The sequence below is a fragment of the Carex rostrata genome, chromosome 26 (genome assembly GCF_964058835.1).
Source record: "Carex rostrata chromosome 26, lpCarRost1.2, whole genome shotgun sequence".
NCBI classification, from domain to species: domain Eukaryota; kingdom Viridiplantae; phylum Streptophyta; class Magnoliopsida; order Poales; family Cyperaceae; genus Carex; species Carex rostrata.
The window spans coordinates 596,207-615,170 of NC_135943.1; the positions used below are offsets into that span (position 1 = coordinate 596,207).

The 18,964-nt window shown below is 33.4% G+C and overlaps 2 protein-coding genes across 5 annotated transcripts; one reads left to right on the forward strand and one right to left on the reverse strand.

The window, feature by feature from the left end:
* Nucleotides 1-1,475: 1,475 nt before the first annotated feature.
* LOC144544223 (indole-3-acetate beta-glucosyltransferase-like) lies at nucleotides 1,476-6,495 on the reverse strand. Of its 4 annotated transcripts, none has more exons than XM_078292651.1 (4): nucleotides 5,558-6,495; nucleotides 4,123-4,871; nucleotides 2,316-3,068; nucleotides 1,476-1,723 (listed from the first exon to the last, which is right to left on the reverse strand). In XM_078292651.1, exons 2-3 carry the CDS (start codon nucleotides 4,741-4,743, stop codon nucleotides 2,316-2,318), a joined length of 1,374 nt encoding a protein of 457 aa, XP_078148777.1. In that variant the 5' UTR covers nucleotides 4,744-4,871; nucleotides 5,558-6,495; the 3' UTR covers nucleotides 1,476-1,723. The 4 variants fall into 4 exon arrangements, 3 of the variants coding, with proteins under 3 accessions (XP_078148777.1, XP_078148779.1, XP_078148778.1); XM_078292653.1 differs by lacking the exon at nucleotides 1,476-1,723 and having other exon boundaries at nucleotides 2,196-3,068; nucleotides 5,558-5,757; nucleotides 6,144-6,495; XM_078292652.1 differs by lacking the exon at nucleotides 1,476-1,723 and having other exon boundaries at nucleotides 2,196-3,068; nucleotides 5,558-5,941; nucleotides 6,144-6,495.
* Nucleotides 6,496-13,716: 7,221 nt separating this feature from the next.
* LOC144544508 (protein WAVE-DAMPENED 2-like) lies at nucleotides 13,717-18,578 on the forward strand. Its single transcript, XM_078293027.1, has 7 exons — nucleotides 13,717-13,920; nucleotides 14,571-14,853; nucleotides 15,247-15,335; nucleotides 15,941-16,031; nucleotides 16,730-16,801; nucleotides 17,321-17,431; nucleotides 17,973-18,578. The coding sequence occupies exons 2-7, from the start codon at nucleotides 14,578-14,580 to the stop codon at nucleotides 18,261-18,263; spliced, it is 930 nt and encodes a 309-aa protein (XP_078149153.1). The 5' UTR covers nucleotides 13,717-13,920; nucleotides 14,571-14,577; the 3' UTR covers nucleotides 18,264-18,578.
* Nucleotides 18,579-18,964: the final 386 nt, after the last annotated feature.

Consider the following 18,964-nt stretch of genomic DNA (forward strand, 5'->3'; position numbering starts at 1 on the left):
AGTTGTAATATGTAAAGGACGTTTTCTCATTTTGTTTAATAAAATCAACTTGGTAGCCGCTTCCAAGATTTTCAAAAGAGAGATAGATTGGTTACATACTCTACTTTCTTATAAGTCATTTTTGTATTTTTAATGTTTAAATGGTCGATCTGAAGTACTCAACATGTTCTCCATATTAATACGTGTTTGAAAACGAAATTTTACATTTTTTGAATTTTTTTTATTACTTTTTTAGAATTTTTCAAAATAGTGTTTTTCATATTGTTTTTTTTTACTATTTTTGATAAATTTGAGTCAAGCTAACAACTCTCAGAAGAACAAGAATACTCTTTTTTTTTTATTTTTTTTTTTATTTTGGAGGAGGTTACATAGTGTTGTTTTATACAATAGCAACTTAATTGTTTTGAGTATTACGTTACCCTTGTTATAGCCGCCACATACAGCTCCATATCTCTCCTAATTACCACTTTCTATTTCCTTCCTTATTTTATAATATTCTCCCTTTAATACAAATTCTCTAAACGAGGAAATAAATCCAACTACTAATAAACGGGGGAATTTCATATATATCCCTCAAAAGTTTCAATATTACATATTTATCCCTCCAAAATCAGTAATTACATATTTATCCTTGAAAATTGGACAAAGTCACATATTTGCCCAATCTAACTCTATAACATATCAAATATCTCCAAAAATAATTAAATAATATTTTTTAAAACTTTAAAATTTATTTTACAATATTAATTAACAATATGTTGACTATTATGCCCTTCGATCTCTTTAATTTGCCTGAGCTCTCTTCTCGATAAGGCATCAAACCTTCCCCGCCTCTCTCTCCAAACGTGCCAAATCACAAATTTCTCCCCGCCTTCCCTAGTCGCCTCCCCTCTCGCAGATTTCTGCCACCCCTTGCTGCTTTAATTTTCCATTTACGTATGGAGAGAGAGGCTGGAGATTTGGCGCATTATAGAGAAGAGAATTTCGACGGATTAAAGAGACAAAAACAAAAAGCATAACAATCAACATATTATTAATTAATATTGTAAAACAATTTTTCTAAGTTTTAAAAAATATTATTTAATTATTTTTGGAGATATTTGATATGTTATAGAGTTAGATTGAACAAATATGTGAGTTTGTATGATTTTTAAGTATAAATATGTAATTATTGAGTTTGGAGGGATAAATATGTAATATTAAAACTTTTGAGGGATATACATGAAATTGCCCCAATATAAACCCCTGCTGGTGCATAGGTGAGAATCCTGGATTAATTGTGAAGCATTTTCATGTGTATTCCAACAAAAAAATTTACATTTTATTATCAGACTGAAGAGTAAAGACCCAGATCAACTGGAATAGCTTTAGAAAATCTCATCTGTTCGTTCCTAGAATCAACAACATAGCCATTAAATTAGTTTAGTAGAATTTTCATCAAACCCCGGTGCAGCAAGGACTTGAAAAATTGAAAATGACACAAAATGTTTAATTTATTTTTTTCCTCTTTGTTGTTCTTGTTATCATGCTAACATTCTCCAAAATTAGACCCAAAAAACAAACGAAAATAGAACAACAGATCAAAGATGCAATATATACAATGCAAAGATTTTAGGAAGAATAATGAAGGTGGAATCAGCACATAAGGTATTTGTAGTAAAATGAAATTTTATCCTTCATAGAAGCAGATTGATCTCATTTCACATATGTCATTCCATTAATCCTGCAAAAAAAACAAATATATATGAAACAAAAACAGTCACTAGCTACAACAAAGTAGACACTTTTTGCGAGAGAAAAAACACATTTATGACAGTCGTCCGTTGCAAAAAGTCATTTTTTTATTCTTGCAAAAAGTGTTTCATTCTTGTAGTGTATATTAATTTTTGATGTTAAGCACAAACATATAGGCAAGTGTAAAACTAATGGCCTTGCCCCCATATTGCAATAATTCCCTAAATATTTTTTCTGTTTTCTAACAATTTTATATCAGTGAATATGTCTAATAATGGACATCAGAAATGCCTAGGAAATTAATTAACTTAAAATTTACCATTTGTTGATTCAAAAACTTTTTAAAAACTTTTAATAAGCATTATCTGCTGAAAATTCAACTTCATCTCAACTAATAGATATCTAACATTAAAAATGACATTCCCAAGCATGCAATTAACCATACTTCATGTCACCACATGCAACACTTTATGTTTTTTCATTTGTTATTAACTAATTAATTATAAGTTTAGATTCTAAATTTCAAAGCCAAAACATATGCCCTCCAATCAAGAATGAAAATCTAGGACCCCCTTAATTACCTAAATAAAAACCTTTTGAAGGTTTCGACGCTTCTCAGCCATTTCATTGACATAAACTACAAATTCATTAAGAGTATTATCAGAGCTTCCACCATCACTAACTGCAACTTTTGCTAATTCTTTCCATTTTGCTGCATTCTCCCTAATCTGGCATCCTCTTTCTCCATCCATAACCTCCTCAACACATCTCATAATCTCATCCCTTCGTATGAGCCCTTCTTCACCGACCTTAGCTCTAACACCAGTACCCCACATCTCCTCTATGAACTTTGCATTAGTCGGTTGGTCGGTCCATTGCGGCATAGCTAGCATCGGCACACCAAAACTTATTGCCTCTAATGTCGAGTTCCAGCCACAGTGTGTGAGGAAACATCCAATTGCTTCATTTGCTAGCACTTTCAGTTGCGGACTCCACGTCACTACGAGACCCTTCTCTCCTGGATTTTCGACAAAACCTTTTGGAAGTGTCTTCTGCTCAGCTGTTCTCACAACCCACAAGAAATACTTTCTACTGGCTTTCAGACCTTCAGCTAGTTCTTCCATTTGCTTGTTTGATAAGGAAGCGAAACTACCGAAAGAGACATACACAACCGAGTTATCAGGCTTTCCATTGAGCCATTTCATGCACGTATCATCCTCCGGTTTCAATAGGCTCATGCCGTATGCATTGCCACGCCCATCGGCCCTTGGTAGAAATGGAACACACGGGCCAATGGCTCTTGCATGAAAGTAGTCCTTCAGGACCGTCATTGGCTTCAAATTGGAAAAGTTTATTTAATTATAATGAGAATTTTATTGAAGGTGCATTAAGATTTGATAATAAAATATACCCAATGAAGCACATGATGTTTTTCATTTTAACAAACTTGGGATGGAAAGTGTTACATTGAACACATATACCATGTGCAATGTTTCTATTCTGATTTTTAAAGAGATACGCACAAAGGTAAAACCAGACAACTTTTTTTTTTTTCATCAAACATGCCTGTAGGCTGGTACATCTAAAGCAGATTTCTCATTACATGCATTTGGCATTGCATCAATCTATCCTATTCTTCTATCCTGCATGTTTCATAGTAAGGAATGCTGCATATGATAAAATTCCTTTCTATTTTTGTTGGATTTACTAATTGACCTAAGAGGAATGAATTTTATTGTGCAATGCATTTCCATGTCATGATCATCCATGGACCTCTTACATCAACAAAAATAGAAAGGAATGTTGCATGCATGTGATAAAATTTCTTTCTATTTTTGTTGGATTTACTAATTGACCTAAGAGGAATGAATTTTATTGTGCAATGCATTTCCATGTCATGATCATCCATGGACCTCTTACATCAACAAAAATAGAAAGGAATGTTGCATGCATGTGATAAAATTTCTTTCTATTTTTGTTGGATTTACTAATTGACCTAAGAGGAATGAATTTTATTGTGCAATGCATTTCCATGTCATGATCATCCATGGATCCCTTACAGCCCCCCCTTGGTTAACCTAGTTACATCAAGCACAAACTCAAATATGATCCTTTCAGAACCATGTATTAATTTTAAATTTATTCAGAGTTCATATTTATGGACAATAAGCATGTGATCATACGGAATGCTGTAATTGCACGTGGTGGTTGACCCGTAGGCAAAAAAATATTTTGTATAACTGTTCTCTCTTCTCGATCTAATCTTAGTCACGACATGAATTTGCAGATGGTACACGTACAACACTGAAATCTCAAAGCACATAAAAAAAGATCTTCTATTTCTACAGGCAAACAATAGAGTTGAATAAAACCGATTCAGATTGTTACCTCTAACTCCAATTCATCAAAAGAGTTGAATAGAACCCAGTCATCTTTGGTACCGTTGAATTGATTCAAAGCAAATGCAGCAAGAGTCGGATATGATCCATCCTTAAATGCGAAAGACGGAAAATCTTTACGTTCCATTGATGGTACCCCGAACTTCTCTACTACTATTCCCGGCTCCGGCACATGAAGGATTCCTTTGTTAACCTGATAATAAATGGCACTTACAGCACAAGACTGTGTCGAGAAGGCGATGCTAGGTAGTCCAACAGACTGAGCCACTTTATCACCCCATGGTGCGTATGTATCAAAGACCATGCACGTAAAAGGCTCGGTCGATTGATTGTAAGTTTCAATAAGTTCTTCTAATGTCTTTGAACCAACAACCTCAAGTGAGTCAAGATAGGATTCAAGGTTCAGGGATGATTGGAAACCACCTTCATCATAGCCATCGGAGATGGAGGTAATGGAGACGTTGCCAATTTGAGCTTTGATAGAGTTGGCAATGTATGAGGTGGTAACTAAAGTGACCTTTGGACCCTTGGAAGCCAGATCCATTGCAAACTGCAACATGGGGTTGATGTGGCCTTGGCTAGGGTAGGGAAGGATCAAGACATGAGCCATCTTACAAAATTTGTGAATATTTTTTTTTTAAAGATTTTGAGAGGCAACGGCGCACGGAAGGGGGAGTGAGAAAGAGGTTTTCAAGAGAGAAAACGATGTACTTCAAAACGGAAGGAGGAAGAGTTTGGCTGTCTTTGCCAATATTTCAGAAAAAGAAGAAAAAGGAGTAAGGGTAATAGTTATCTTTTAACTAAGTTTTACTTTATTTGGAGGTGAAATATAAAATAAAGAAACGGTAATAATTTTCACTCATTATTTATTTCTCTTTTTATATCTTGGTTGGTTCATAAGAGGTGGAGAATAAGGGATGAAAAGAAACAAAAACGTTAGGTTTACGTTTATTAGGTATCACTGTATCCTCCATTATTTTTTTAATTAAATAAAGGGCACAAGGTCCTTTTAAAAAAAATAAAACCTACCTAATTAAAATTGAATCTTGAACACGCATCCTCCATGCCGAGAGAAATTTATTAATTAATTGTGTTATGTGCTGTTTTGTGCTTTTTATTGAAGATATTAAAAATATTGATCAAGATCTCTCGCAATCTGTAGATTGATCAAGATCAGTAATAGATATCTTCTAATATTTGTAAAATAGGAAACTGCAATCTGTAGATTAATTGTATATTGATTAGATCAAAATATAGCTGAAATTAGTAGGTACAGCAGTATTGTAATTTAGGAAGGTATAACGGCTATATTGCAATCTAGCCTATATAAACACATGTACAGATTGTAATTATTTAATTCAATTTTAATACAAATCATTTTAACCTTTCTGTCTCAAAAAACAATATGGTATCAGAGCACTAACCTAGACTCGCTTAGAGAAACAACTCCCAGTCCAAGGTGATGGCTGAAAAACAACCACCAACTTTAGAAGAGGAGACTTCTGAGACGTCTAGCAAGTCGATTCAACCACCAACTTCAGACGGCAACTCATCTATTCGCCTCACCACCACGCTTCTCAATGGCAGCAATTATTTGGCTTGGTCGAGAGCAATCATTATTGCACTAGAAGGCAAAGGTAAAGAAGGTTATATAGATGGCTCAATTCAATCTCCTGCAAAAACAGATCCTAACTATCCTAATTGGAAGATGAATGATCGTCAAATTTTATCTGGGCTGTTAAACTCAATGGAACCCGAGATTTCAAACTTATTCTTTCTTTCTGATTCCTCCTTGAATTTGTGGAATTCTGTAAGAGAAATGTTTGGACAACAACATAATTATTCTCATGTTTTTAAATTGAAACAAGAAATCACACAAATTAGACAAGGGGAAAAATCAGTCACTGAAATACTCGGAGCAATAAAAGGAAAATTTGATGAATTGAACCTCTATATGCCTCCTACCACAGATTTGCACACAATTCAATTAAGAAACGAGCAAGAAAAAACCTTTGCTTTCTTGGCAGCTCTTAATCCTAGCTATGAAGCTGTCAGGAGCCAAATTTTGTTAGCACCAACTTTACCCCCTTTTGCAAGTGTGGCAGCTCAGGTCCAGAGAGAAGAATCAAGGCGGAAAACTATGATGCCAGAGGTTAAACATGTTGAAGAAGAGAGGCTAGCAATGGCGGTAGACAGAAGCTTCACCGGCAAGCCCAATTTCAACAATGGCCCGACCAACACCAGCAGGGGGAGAGGTAATTCGAATGAAAAATGCGATCACTGTCACCGCAATGGACATACGAAGGACCGTTGCTGGTTTCTGTATCCTCACCTACGGCCAGCGAAGAAGAAAGGGAAAACGGGAGGAACTGGAGGTATTCCGCACGCGGCAACTGCACAAGCCAGCGGCTCGGGACAGGAGACGTCTAGTTCCCTCCTTCTCCAACAGATCGGACAGTTGATTCAGGTCTTCAGTGCGAATTCGAGCTCTGGACAAGAGGCGAGCAACGAGCACCGTTCAGCAGGTAACTATTGTTGTTCAGACTTTAGTTTGGGAAGAAAGGGTCGGATATATTCTAATTTAATTAGTGCTACTCAAAATGAATTGGACAACCGCACAAAACCCAATAACATTTGCAATCCGAACCCTATATTTATCCAAAGTATTGATAGTGAGAAAATTTCTAAGGAATTTTGTAACTTAAACCCTGAGAATGTCCAAAATTGTGTTCCAGGATCAGATTTGAATAATTGCTATGCATATTTAGCTATAAATTAAAATAAATGGATCATAGATTCTGGAGCAACAGATCACATGTCGGAAAATGTTGGAAATATTCAAAACATAGTTTCAAATAATACAACACCACATGTTTGTGTAGCAAATGGTCATGAGGTACAAATAAAAGGCATAGGACAAACTACATTATTTGGAAAAAAAAACATTTCAAATGTGTTTTACATGCCCACATTTACCTCAAACTTGCTTTCTATTAGTAAAATAACAAATGAATTTAATTGCAACGTAATTTTCTCACCAAATAATGTGACATTTCAGGACCGATTGACAGGGAAGAAGATTGGTGAAGGAAAATTAGAGAATGGGCTTTATTTTTTTGAGACAGGCAGTGCAGATTGGGCAGATTGGGCAGGCAGTGCAGATAGAAGGGGAATTTGCATGAAAAAAAATAATGATAACACTATTCTTGGTTACTCTGATGCAGATTGGGCAGGCAGTGCAGATAGAAGGTCTACAACTGGATATTGCACGTTTGTTGGAGGCAACCTAGTAACCTGGAAAAACAAGAAACAAAGTGTTGTGGCGAGATCCAGTGCAGAAGCTGAATATCGAGCGATGGCATCCACAGCAAGTGAACTCACGTGGCTGAAGCAACTCTTACAAGACATGGGAGTGCAAGTTGATCAGCCCATGAAGATGTATTGTGATAACAATGCAGCAAGGCATATTGCCTAAAATCCGGTGTTTCATGAAAGAACAAAACACATAGAAGTTGACTGCCATTTCATACGGGAAAAAGTCCAATCCAAGGAAATTGAGACGCCGTATGTTAACAGTAAAGATCAACTTGCAGATATATTCACCAAAGCGCTTGATGGAAGCACATTTCATAATATTATAAGCAAGTTGGACTCTTTTAATTTATTCGAACCCAACTTGAGGGGGAGTATTGAAGATATTAAAAATATTGATCAAGATCTCTCGCAATCTGTAGATTGATCAAGATCTCTCGCAATCTGTAGATTGATCAAGATCAGTAATAGATATCTTGTAATATTTGTAAAATAGGAAACTGCAATCTGTAGATTAATTGTATATTGATTAGATCAAAATATAGCTGAAATTAGTAGGTACAGCAGTATTGTAATTTAGGAAGGTATAACGGCTATATTGCAATCTAGCCTATATAAACACATGTACAGATTGTAATTATTTAATTCAATTTTAATACAAATCATTTTAACCTTTCTGTCTCAAAAAACAATACTTTTCATTCTCTAATTAATCAATTCTTGTTTTTATTATGGCGCTCTAAAACAGAGAGTGCAAAAACAAAAATTATAGGTTTGAAAGGATAACTTTCATTGACTATCTTTTTTTTATTAAATATCCAGCCAAATAAAATTATTCATGAAAATATTTTCTTCTCTTTCTTTCCTTCTTTCTCTACCGCCTACAAAAAAAATTAGCATATAACTGAAGAAAGTATATATTTATTTCTTCAATCTATATCTCCCTTTATAAAGTGCAACAATAATATATTTATTTCTAAAAGAATGACAAAACTATATATGCATGCATTAATTACTTGAGAAGTGTTGTTCGAATTTAAATTAAAAAGAGAACTGGACAATATTCTGAACTTGTATGTTTATATTTAGACATAATTTTATTACTTTATTAAAAAATAATATATTACTATTTTTCATAAGACAATTGTAGTTAGAAGAAAACAAAAGATCCTCATTTATTTAGTAGAGCAATACAATTAAATGAGAAGATACGGTACATACGTACCTTCATTCATTGTAACTTTTCAAATTGAGATAGTTGAAATGCTATCATTTTTCCTCAATTTTTCAAAATTCGAAATTTAATTAAATCAATACAAAAACTAATTAATAATAAGATCGAACTCCAAATATGATTTATATTACTTTTTCTTTGTGCACATTAAAACTATATTTATTTCGGCTAATTAGGCATCAAATATTTGTTAGCACGTACTCTATATATAATCTATATCATTTTCTTTTTCTAGACATTAAAATTATTCATTTTTTCGGATTAGTTTTAATAGACACTAAAAGTTGGTATAAATTTTCTCATTGTGACAAACGTACTATACGTTTGCTCTTTTCACATGTTTTTATATATGTTCAATAAAACATAAATTAAAAAGTGAATCACGATCGCCATAGCAGGGATGGATTTCCTAAAAAATCTGATCCTGATTGCTTTAATTAATTGTATGATCCTGGTTAGGCATTATGTACTAGTGCTTAGTCATGAACAGCTCACAATCTAACATTTCACTCACGGTCGATCGATTTCTAATGAGCTAGGGGTGCCTTCTATACATGATAATCAATGCACTAACAATGGAGCGAAAGTTTAGATTCAATAATGCACTCAATTTGTGTTAATAGATATGAAACTGTTGAATCTAAACTGTCCGTGCATGTGAAACTTGACACGATCGAACAGACCTGACATGCATCAAACAGATTCTGATCCAATTGACACCCCTAGTCAAAACCCCTCCTCTCCCCAAAGTATCTTGGAAAATCTATGAATTTTTTGTTTTTTACATATAAAAAGAGGGAGTCCACCAGCGGAAACAGTACGTACTAGCGGAGCTAGGGAGGATTTCACATGAGTCAATGCGTATTATTCAAAAAATTATTTTAAATTTTGTGTCAATTTATTACCATTTACCAACAGTTCGAATTCAAATTTAAATTGTGAACTATTTCAGCGAATCTGAGTTCAAAGGAAGAAAGAAGTAGGTAGATGAAATTAATATTTTAGAAAAGGAGAACAATTTTGACGGCCTTTCCCTTTTCCCAAAAGAAAGTAACGCCAAGTCAAGGGGATAATTATCTCAGCTTTCCAAAAAAAAAAAAAAATGGGATAATTATCTCTCTCTTTGGTTTTTTAAAAAAAAAACTAGGGTTTACTTTATTTGTTGGAAAAATTAGAAAAGGACAAATAATATCTCTGCACCCATTAATTTTGTCCACTGCTTGATAGTAACCGAAGAAAACTTTTTTACTCATTTGTTTAAAATAAAATCATTTTAACCGACTTTCTTTATAATTAAGAAGAACAACAATATATACCTCTATTTTATAAAGAATAATAATTTAAACTATATATGTCTATATATAATCGAGTGTACAAAGTATAAGTGATAATTTCAAAAACAATGTAGGTGATAACTCCGTAATTTTAATATATCACCTACATTTTTTCAAAAACAATGTATAGACATAATGGCTTCGGAAATATAATTAAGAAGAACAACAATATCTCTATTTTAGAAAGTATAATAATTAAAACTATACTTTACCGAGTTTTAGTAAAAAAACCGTCGTTTAGTGTCTCAAAATTTCAGTTGATGTTTTGGATCATCAACAGTCATGTCTTTTCTTTTATTTCAAACAAAAACAACCAATTTAATTGAATTTAATTTGACAATAACCGACATTTTAAAATTGAGTACTAATAATTCAATTTTATTCAAAAATAATTATGTGTACGCAAACATTGTTTGTGTGTTGCCCCCTAAGGCTGTGCTCCACAAAATCCACACAGAGAGAAATGGAAAAGAAAAAAAAGGAAGGAGGCAGCTGCGATTCTCCACGCTACAGTGATGTACAAATTTGAAAGATAACAATTAATGGATCATAATCGAGGAACATGAAATCAACCGCTTGAATTTTTTTATATGATTACAACCTTACTGTGCCCCTAGGTCTCTTTTTTTTATATGATCATAATTAATGGATGAACCGCTTGAATTTTAAAAATAGAAATATAAAAATTACAGTTTTCCTTTTTTTTTTTTTATTGATAATATGAAAGAGAAGAACTGCATCAATTTAAGACATAGTAAGGTTGTAATCCACAGAGAATAAAATGGTTCATTGTGAAATATGCATCAACCACTGTTGCTTGTTACAAGTGGGCCACCTCGATAATGGCAGCGGTATCTCGGACATGAAACAAAAAATGTTATCAAATTGAGAATCAAAGATCTATAGTTTAGTAACCAAGTTAGCGTTCTAAGTATACGAGTTTGTAAGTTTGAAATTCAGATAAAGATGATTTTGTGAATACTCAACTAGTAGAGTGGTTTGATCTCAATTTTACTTCTTTTTTTTAATTAAAAGGTGTTATCAAGTTGGCTTTGACCAGAGTTAACATTTTTTTGGTAAGATAGGACAAAATTATAAGATGAGGAAAATTTTATAATTATTTTTAATATTAAGTATATTTTATACTCCTTTTTTTAAAAACAGAAAACTAAAAGCATGAAGAAAAATTTATAGTGAAACATAATTTTTACATTTTTAAATCTTCAGTATATTTTTATTCTTATTTCTGAAAAGAGATATATAGATATAAAAGTATATTTGTGTAATTAATTATTTCTGATTATATGTGACACCTCACTGACTTTGGTGAAAATGAACATCACCTAGCTGGGGTTGAAATTTTTCTAGCGAGTTAAATTGCTTCTATATATTCATGGATAGGTCTTCGGAACAGATATGAATCTAGATTTTTTTTTTTTTCTTATTTTAATTCAACTACAAGTTTCTCTTATTTTTTTAATCTAAGTCCAGATTTTTCTTCCCTTTTTAAGTATATGCTTGCTGCATCTTCAACCTCAAGGAATCAAGGGTGAAGTTATTTTATTTCACCGCACAAACATATAGCACCTCATTACTCAAAACAACTAGGGAGCTGACATTACCCGCACTACGGTATCCACACTATATCTTGTACCATAACTATCATAACTACTTGATGGGACCGCAAAAATTATAACACTGAATATTTTTTTTAAAATATTAATACCTATAAAAGAAAGTATTTATACATATATATAGAAATATTTATATTTTTGAGGAATATATGTTTTACGTAAATAACTGTCTCCCAACCAAATCTCTCAAATGTATTAGCACCATAAATATCAGTGGAGGCCACTCAAGCTACATGGAGGACCATATATGTTTTTAGATGTAGGTTTTCTTTTTTCTCTGTTCAATCTCGTCCATATTTTTGACAATATATGAGATATTTTGCAAATCTAAAACCACGAGCGTCTTCTACACAATTTTCTCTTTCAAGTGGAATCTATGATGACGTATTTTTGGACTCATCGTCACACAAGTATTTATACCTCGTCTTGTAAGTATTTATACATTTACAATTTTTTTTATATATGACGCTGGATGACGTTTGAAAGTTATTAATACCAAGTATTGCAAGTATTTATACCTATGCATTAAAGTATTTATACCCATGCAGTCAACTATTTTTGTTAAAGGAATGTTAACGCGAGGACGATTGTGGAAGGTTGATGCGGTATACGGGTCCCCACTACTTCATTAGAGGAAGGTTGATGTGGAGACGATTGGGAGACTGAAAAAGAGATAATCATAACAAGTTATGCATCAAGGTATTAATATCTTGTTCTTCAAGTGCTAATATATATCTTATTTTTCAAGTATTACTATCTATGAAGGTTGATGCAGACACGAATGTGGAAACTGAAAAAGGGAGACTATACAATATTTTTTTCAGAATAACAATTAGTGAGAATCATAGTACATAATTTCTCTAAATAGGATGCGAGGGTTTTGAAAGTACTGAAGTGAGGGTACTCAAATAATTATTCTAAATAATTATAAGAATATATTTTCTAAATTATATTTGTATTCAAAAGTAAATATAAAATTTATATTTGTAAAATAATTATAAAATTATGTCTCAAACTAAATTTTAACTTCATCCTATTATTATCTTTGGTCCGCACTCTTGGTTTACAGGCTTACAGCAAGAGGTTAACAACAAGATAAAGATAATTTATTACTGTACTTATCAGATAAAAATAGAAAATGACAGTTTCGTTAGACAAGCCAACTAATATTTTGATTTCACTTTTATATTTTCATCCTAGTTTTTTTTTTTCTATAAAATAGATATCTTTAAAAGTATTTGCATCGTAGTTTTTACAAAACAAAATATTGAGAATCTTTAAACAATTTAGTACTATAAACATGATCTACATAATATGTATCAGACTTTTTATTAGGTTTAATTAAATGATAATAATTTTTTAAGTGCTTCAATTTAACAACTTTTGTGAATTCTCAAGTGATATTTAAATTGAATAAAATTTTAAAGCTAGGTTGTTTATTGTGTCTATAAACTTATGAAAATTAATTTCAGCATATTTCATATATTGTTTTAGGGAGTTGGCTACGGTGCTACGTGTAGCATAGAGGGCCTTCATACAACGACTCAATATTTGAGTTTTCAAAATTCTAACGATCGATCCGAACCGTTCAACATGATCTCCATATGAATATGTACTTGCAAAACAATTTATATTTTTTAGAATTTTTGTACTATTTTTTTAGATAGATTGAAAATCACTTGAGCTGAAACTTATATACCATTCAGATCAAGTGAGTTTCTACTCATCTAAAAAAATAGTACAAAAATTCTAAAAAATATAAAATTTAGTTTGCAAGTACATATTCATATGAAGATCATGTTGAACAGTTCAGATCGATTATTAAAATTTTGAAAACTCAAATATTAAACCGTTACACGAAAGTCCTCTATGCTACGTAGCATATTATCATTTTTCATTGTTTTAGTACTATTTAAACCATTTCAATTTCAGAGATCAATTTCAATTTGAAGGCTAGGTTGTTTATTATGATGGCAACGGTTAGGATAAGTACGTAATAACGGTTAGGATAAACATGACTTGTTCTAATTCCGGGATCCTCAAATTCTAACTGGACCACGTGTCATCATCTCAAGGCATCTATTTGTTGTCCATTTCTTCTGAAACGGAGACGACGCTTTGATCTTTCCCCTCTCTTTGTCTCTCTCTCTCTCTCTCTACCCCTTCTCTCTTACGCGTTTGTCTCCGACTGCCCTCGGCGCCGAGCTACCCCTTTCCCTCGCCTGCTCGGTAGCTTAATCGTTGGTACCGGTTGAATCTGTAATCGAATTCAGGTGCGTACTTCCTCTTCTTCTTTTGCCCCTCTTTTTCGCATTTTGACACTCATAATTTTCGTATTATTTTAATATTTCTTTCAAATTTATTCTTTCGCCGATGTATTCTTTTAATTGATTCCTTTGTTTAACATTAAGCTCTCTTCTATCACACATTGGGCTCTTTTTGCTTGGATTCTCTCCAAAATCTTTTATCACCCCCATAGCTGGATTTAGTCTGTTTTCTGAACCTTACTGGTAGAGTATAAGTTTGATTTTGTTTGAAGTCTTGGCTTTATTTATTGGCGGTTTGTGGAAGTATTAGGCTTGATCTGACTCCCAATGTAAGTTAATCTAACTGATTTCATGGTAGTCAAAAATGCATTTCACCATTTAATAGCTTTCTGTAGTATTTTCTGCAATTAATTAGCTATTAATTTCTGGATGAAGAAATTTAGGGTCAATTGATAATTCTATGGTCATGTTAATAGATATGCAATGATTTGTTTGAAGAGATTAGGTCTCGGCTGTCAAATTTAATCAATATTGCTCAAATCCAATTATGATAAATTAACGCCTCAAGTTTTGAAACAATGCAATACCAACTCGCGTATAGACTGGTATGCTTCACAGTATCTTTATTCTTATGTGGTACCTTTCTATAATTTTAGAAAGAAAATGGAGAAGGGGGCTACAGAAGTATCCGCAAATGGTGAGCAGAACCTGGGAATTGAATCATTGAATTTGAACTCAGAGGAAGAAGCAAATCCAATTTCAGATTCTGAGGAAACCGAAAAGAACAGGAAATCTGAGACGCGTGTAAGAGTAGCACCTAGGGTTTCAGTTGAAGGCACTGGACGTTCAAACCGGACTGTGCCTCAGCCATTTGCACTTGCCACTGAGAAGAGGGGGAGCCGTGCACATGTGACAGACGGTGTGGTAAAGAAAAATGAGGTAATTATTTTTTGTTGGAATTATTTCATTTATAAGGATTATGTAATTTCCCATCTTTTTGTACGGGTGAATGGGGACAAATCTTATCAAGTAAAAATCGAAGGATACTTCACAACTAAGGTTAACTAGTGGCCAAAATTTATTAAATTGATGTTTGGTTTTTTTAGGCTAAAATAGTTTAAATAAGATCTGGTTACAAAACTGAGACCTATTTAGGTTGGGTTGCAGAACTAGTATTAGTTGCCGGTACTGCATATTGAGGGTTAACTGAAGCAAATATAGTTAATCCGAGACTCAGTTGCACCGACACTTGAGAGTCAGGTGAACGCAAAAAGCACTAATTGAGGATTAGTTAACACTTGATCAACATTCTTTTTTTAATTTTTCTTACAGGGAGCTTCACCTGTGTCCTTAAGGAAGCCTTTGCAACCAGAAAATCAAAACTACCAAGATGAGGAGGATTCCTGTTCCTTATCTTCTCTGTATGGATCTCTCTCTTTTCTTTGTCATTTTTTTTTTTGCTTTAGAAAATATCACTTCTATTTCACTGATAATGAAAGAGGAACAATTGCATTTGTTGCATGATAGTTTCAGTTGTAGCACTGGAAAACAAGAAATAGCACACAGCCCTACAGAACATATGAAAACATCACATACACCTCACGGCGAACTATATTTATTCTCTATAACGGGACCTTGGCCATTATCTTTAATATACGCCGAAGCTGCATATCCTCCCTCACCATATATGTTTTCCTGACAATTGAGTAAAGATGGTAAATTGAATATTTAAAGAAAATAGGGGAGATATGCATGACATTTGCGAGCTGGCAAGTATATATACATGTTTGATGTTTACAGGACCATAAAATTAAGCATTTCCTTTCGAAAAGCACACTACATTATGTGGAATCCGACCCTTGAACCTTAGTTTTATTTAAGGCATACAAGTTATGTCATTATATTCATTTGCTATATTGGGCTAATTAAAATCAATGAGCTCAGTTGTTAGGCAAAGAAGGACGGTCAAAAAAAAATTTCTTCTCCTACCGTAACATTCTCTTTTTTTATTTTGCAAAAAATACAGGAATAATCAGACAAGATCTAGTAAACCTAAGAGTACAGTAGCTAGTGCGCCAACTTTTCGCTCCAGTGAACGTGCTGAGAAGAGGAGGGAGGTTTGCATCTTTTACCCTTGTCAAATTTTAAGCAACTTATTCGGTTACCCTATTATTAAAGGTGGATATTCTTTACCTATTTAGTCCTTGAGAAAGGAAGAAATTATCTAGATACCTCAACCCCTCGAAGGTATATCTTCTGTATTCCTAATTACTGCCTCCTTTTCCTATGAATTCCTAAATTTAGGAATGGCATTTGTAACCCTGGTCTCCCCTTGCTGAATAATTAGGGATGACATTGGGCTAATGGTTTCAGGTTGGTTGGAATATGACCCAACCTGTTCTCAAATAACCACCTTCTTTTGTCAACGTGAAAAGGCTAAAATAAGGGCCAGATAATTTTTGCTAGGAAATACAAAAAAAGAAATATTATTGTGTCCAGAACCTGCCAACTACACAACATGTCCCGGCCCTGTAGGTTTGTATATCTGGTGAAGTCATGATATCGCTAGTCGCTAACCAGCTGACTAAATCCCACGCATTATTATCCCATAGAGAAAGCTAGTTTTAATGGTTTTGGAAAATGTGACGAGGAGGTATGTCTGGCAGATTCCTTTTTTGTAGGGATATATAAAATGTATCGAAGTTTAGACAGGTATGCGCCAAAAAAAAATTTCTAAATAATTTGAAGAGCGTAAGACTGGTTTTAGCTAATTTAATTTAATGAAAGTATCTTTTGTCTTTTTATTTTAATTCAGTTCTATACAAAACTAGAGGAGAAGCAGCATGCTATGGAGGCAGAGAAAATGGAAATGGAAGCTAAAACAAAGGTTGATTTCTAGTCTAGGATTATCTTTTAAGAGGCCCCTATTTACGGTTTGTTTTTCTCAAGAAACACCCATTGTGAATTCTCTCTATATTGTACACACATGATGGTTTTGGGAAACATTGAAAGTATATTCGGAACTGTTAGAAAAAAGATATGTGATACTTGATACTGTAAACCTTAATTTCCAAATATAAAGAATTTAAATTTTGTTTAAGATCTCAAACTTGATATGTGATACTTCTTGTAAGCATTATTCGACGTTTTCATTAAAATTTAGAAATCTTCTCTGAGATTGTAGCCCTCATTGTTTCTCAAATGAGAAAATTAAATGTTTAAGTGAAGCTTTTTGCTAAGGATGTTGATTGCAGATTATCAGGAAAAAAAACCCCTCTAAAATGAAATATCTTGGGTGATTCCGCCAATTTAGAAATTATGTTGGTGCTTTTCTGCAAAAGACCCCTTTTTATAAAAGCTCATTTCAATGTAATTATGCTAATTTGTGTAGCATTCCAACTTATAGGAAGAGCAAAATGCTGCTTTAAAACAGCTGAGGAAGAGCTTGAAATTCAAGGCTACACCTATGCCTAGCTTCTACCATGAGGGACCTCCTGCAAAGACTGAACTTAAAAAGGTACATTTTATCTCAAACCTTACCCAATGCTTCAAATCAATATAATCAGGGGCGTAACCAAAAAATTTAGATTGGAGGGACTGAAATGTAATACGTATAATGTGTGGCAAGTGGGATTTGAACTCAAGTCTCTACAAACACAAAGTGGAGTTCTAGCCACTAAGCTAAGTCAAACATTTATTATTTTATGAGGGGTCTAAACTATATAAACACTTCATAAAATTATATAGTTGAGAGGATCAAATTGTTGGTTTGTATTATGGCGGTGACTAAGCACCCGATAGCCTATGAGTAAATCCGCCCCTGAATATAGTCATTGCAATTTCACTCCTACAACAATATTTATCAATAAATGGGATTCATAATAAGTTAATAACAATCGAGAGTTTACAAGGTTTAAAATTTTGTTTTAGTCAGAAGTTTTAATATTTAAATTGGAAAGCAAGTTAGAAATATTTACTAAATCTGCGAAGCGTATCTTGATTATGCTTGATTAAGTTAACTAACTACTTTCTATCAATTTTTTCATTCAATAAATCAGGTTCCTCCAACACGTGCAAAATCACCAAAACTTGGTAGGAGAAAGAGCTCTGGTGATGCTTCCAATGCCTCCTCCCCTAGAGATGCTTCTAATGGTGGCACTCGTGAAAGGTCACAGCGCCACAGTTTGGGCAACTGGCACAATAAAACCAGAAGCAATTCTCCAGGTAGTGCTTCCAAGGCCCAGAGATCCCTTAAACCAAAAGAAGAGCCCAAACCCGAAGGGGAGGAGGCTCACCTGACAACCTCAATTGATGAGGATGCAGCAGCTGATGGCACGGTTGAGGCTTGATTCAAATTCTGGAAATTCTAAAATTTATCTTTTTATTTTTCCTAATTTTGCCCATTTGAGAAAAAAATTTGTCCTCTGTTGTTCTTCTCTGTTCATCTTTTCATTTATTTCTGGGGACGTCGGTGGGGTTATGGAATTATTTGGGTAGAGAACTTCTGGCTGAGACCGAGAATGTGATGTCATGTGATTGTAACTTGTAAATTTAATGTGATGTTAATCATGTTATGTTGATGGCATCCTGTTGTTATGCCCAACAATTTATTTGAATGCTCAAGAACTTCTAGTTTGCTAAATGCAAGATCTCATAATCTGTTTCCACTGTGCTTTTTTTTTTAAGTCTTGGGGCGAAAGAATGAAGTAGGGACAGTGAAATTGTTACTTGTCCAAAATGAGGTAAGAGTAAAATTTATTGATCGAGTAAAATCTGTTTCATAATCTGCTAACAATCGCTCTAGATTCTTTCGTTGGGGGTTCATCCACCTGTCACACACTTTTTAAACCGCACAAATGCCTGTAATATGAATTATGTTAATGTACAATATCAACTTAATTAATATAAATGTAATGTAAATAACCATAATCATGATCAAATTCATATTCTAAGAGGTCATGTACAAATTCAAATTACACAAAATTCACACTTAATTTAAAAATAATAAAATATACATGATACACAGTGATAAGACTAACTCTTTCCTACC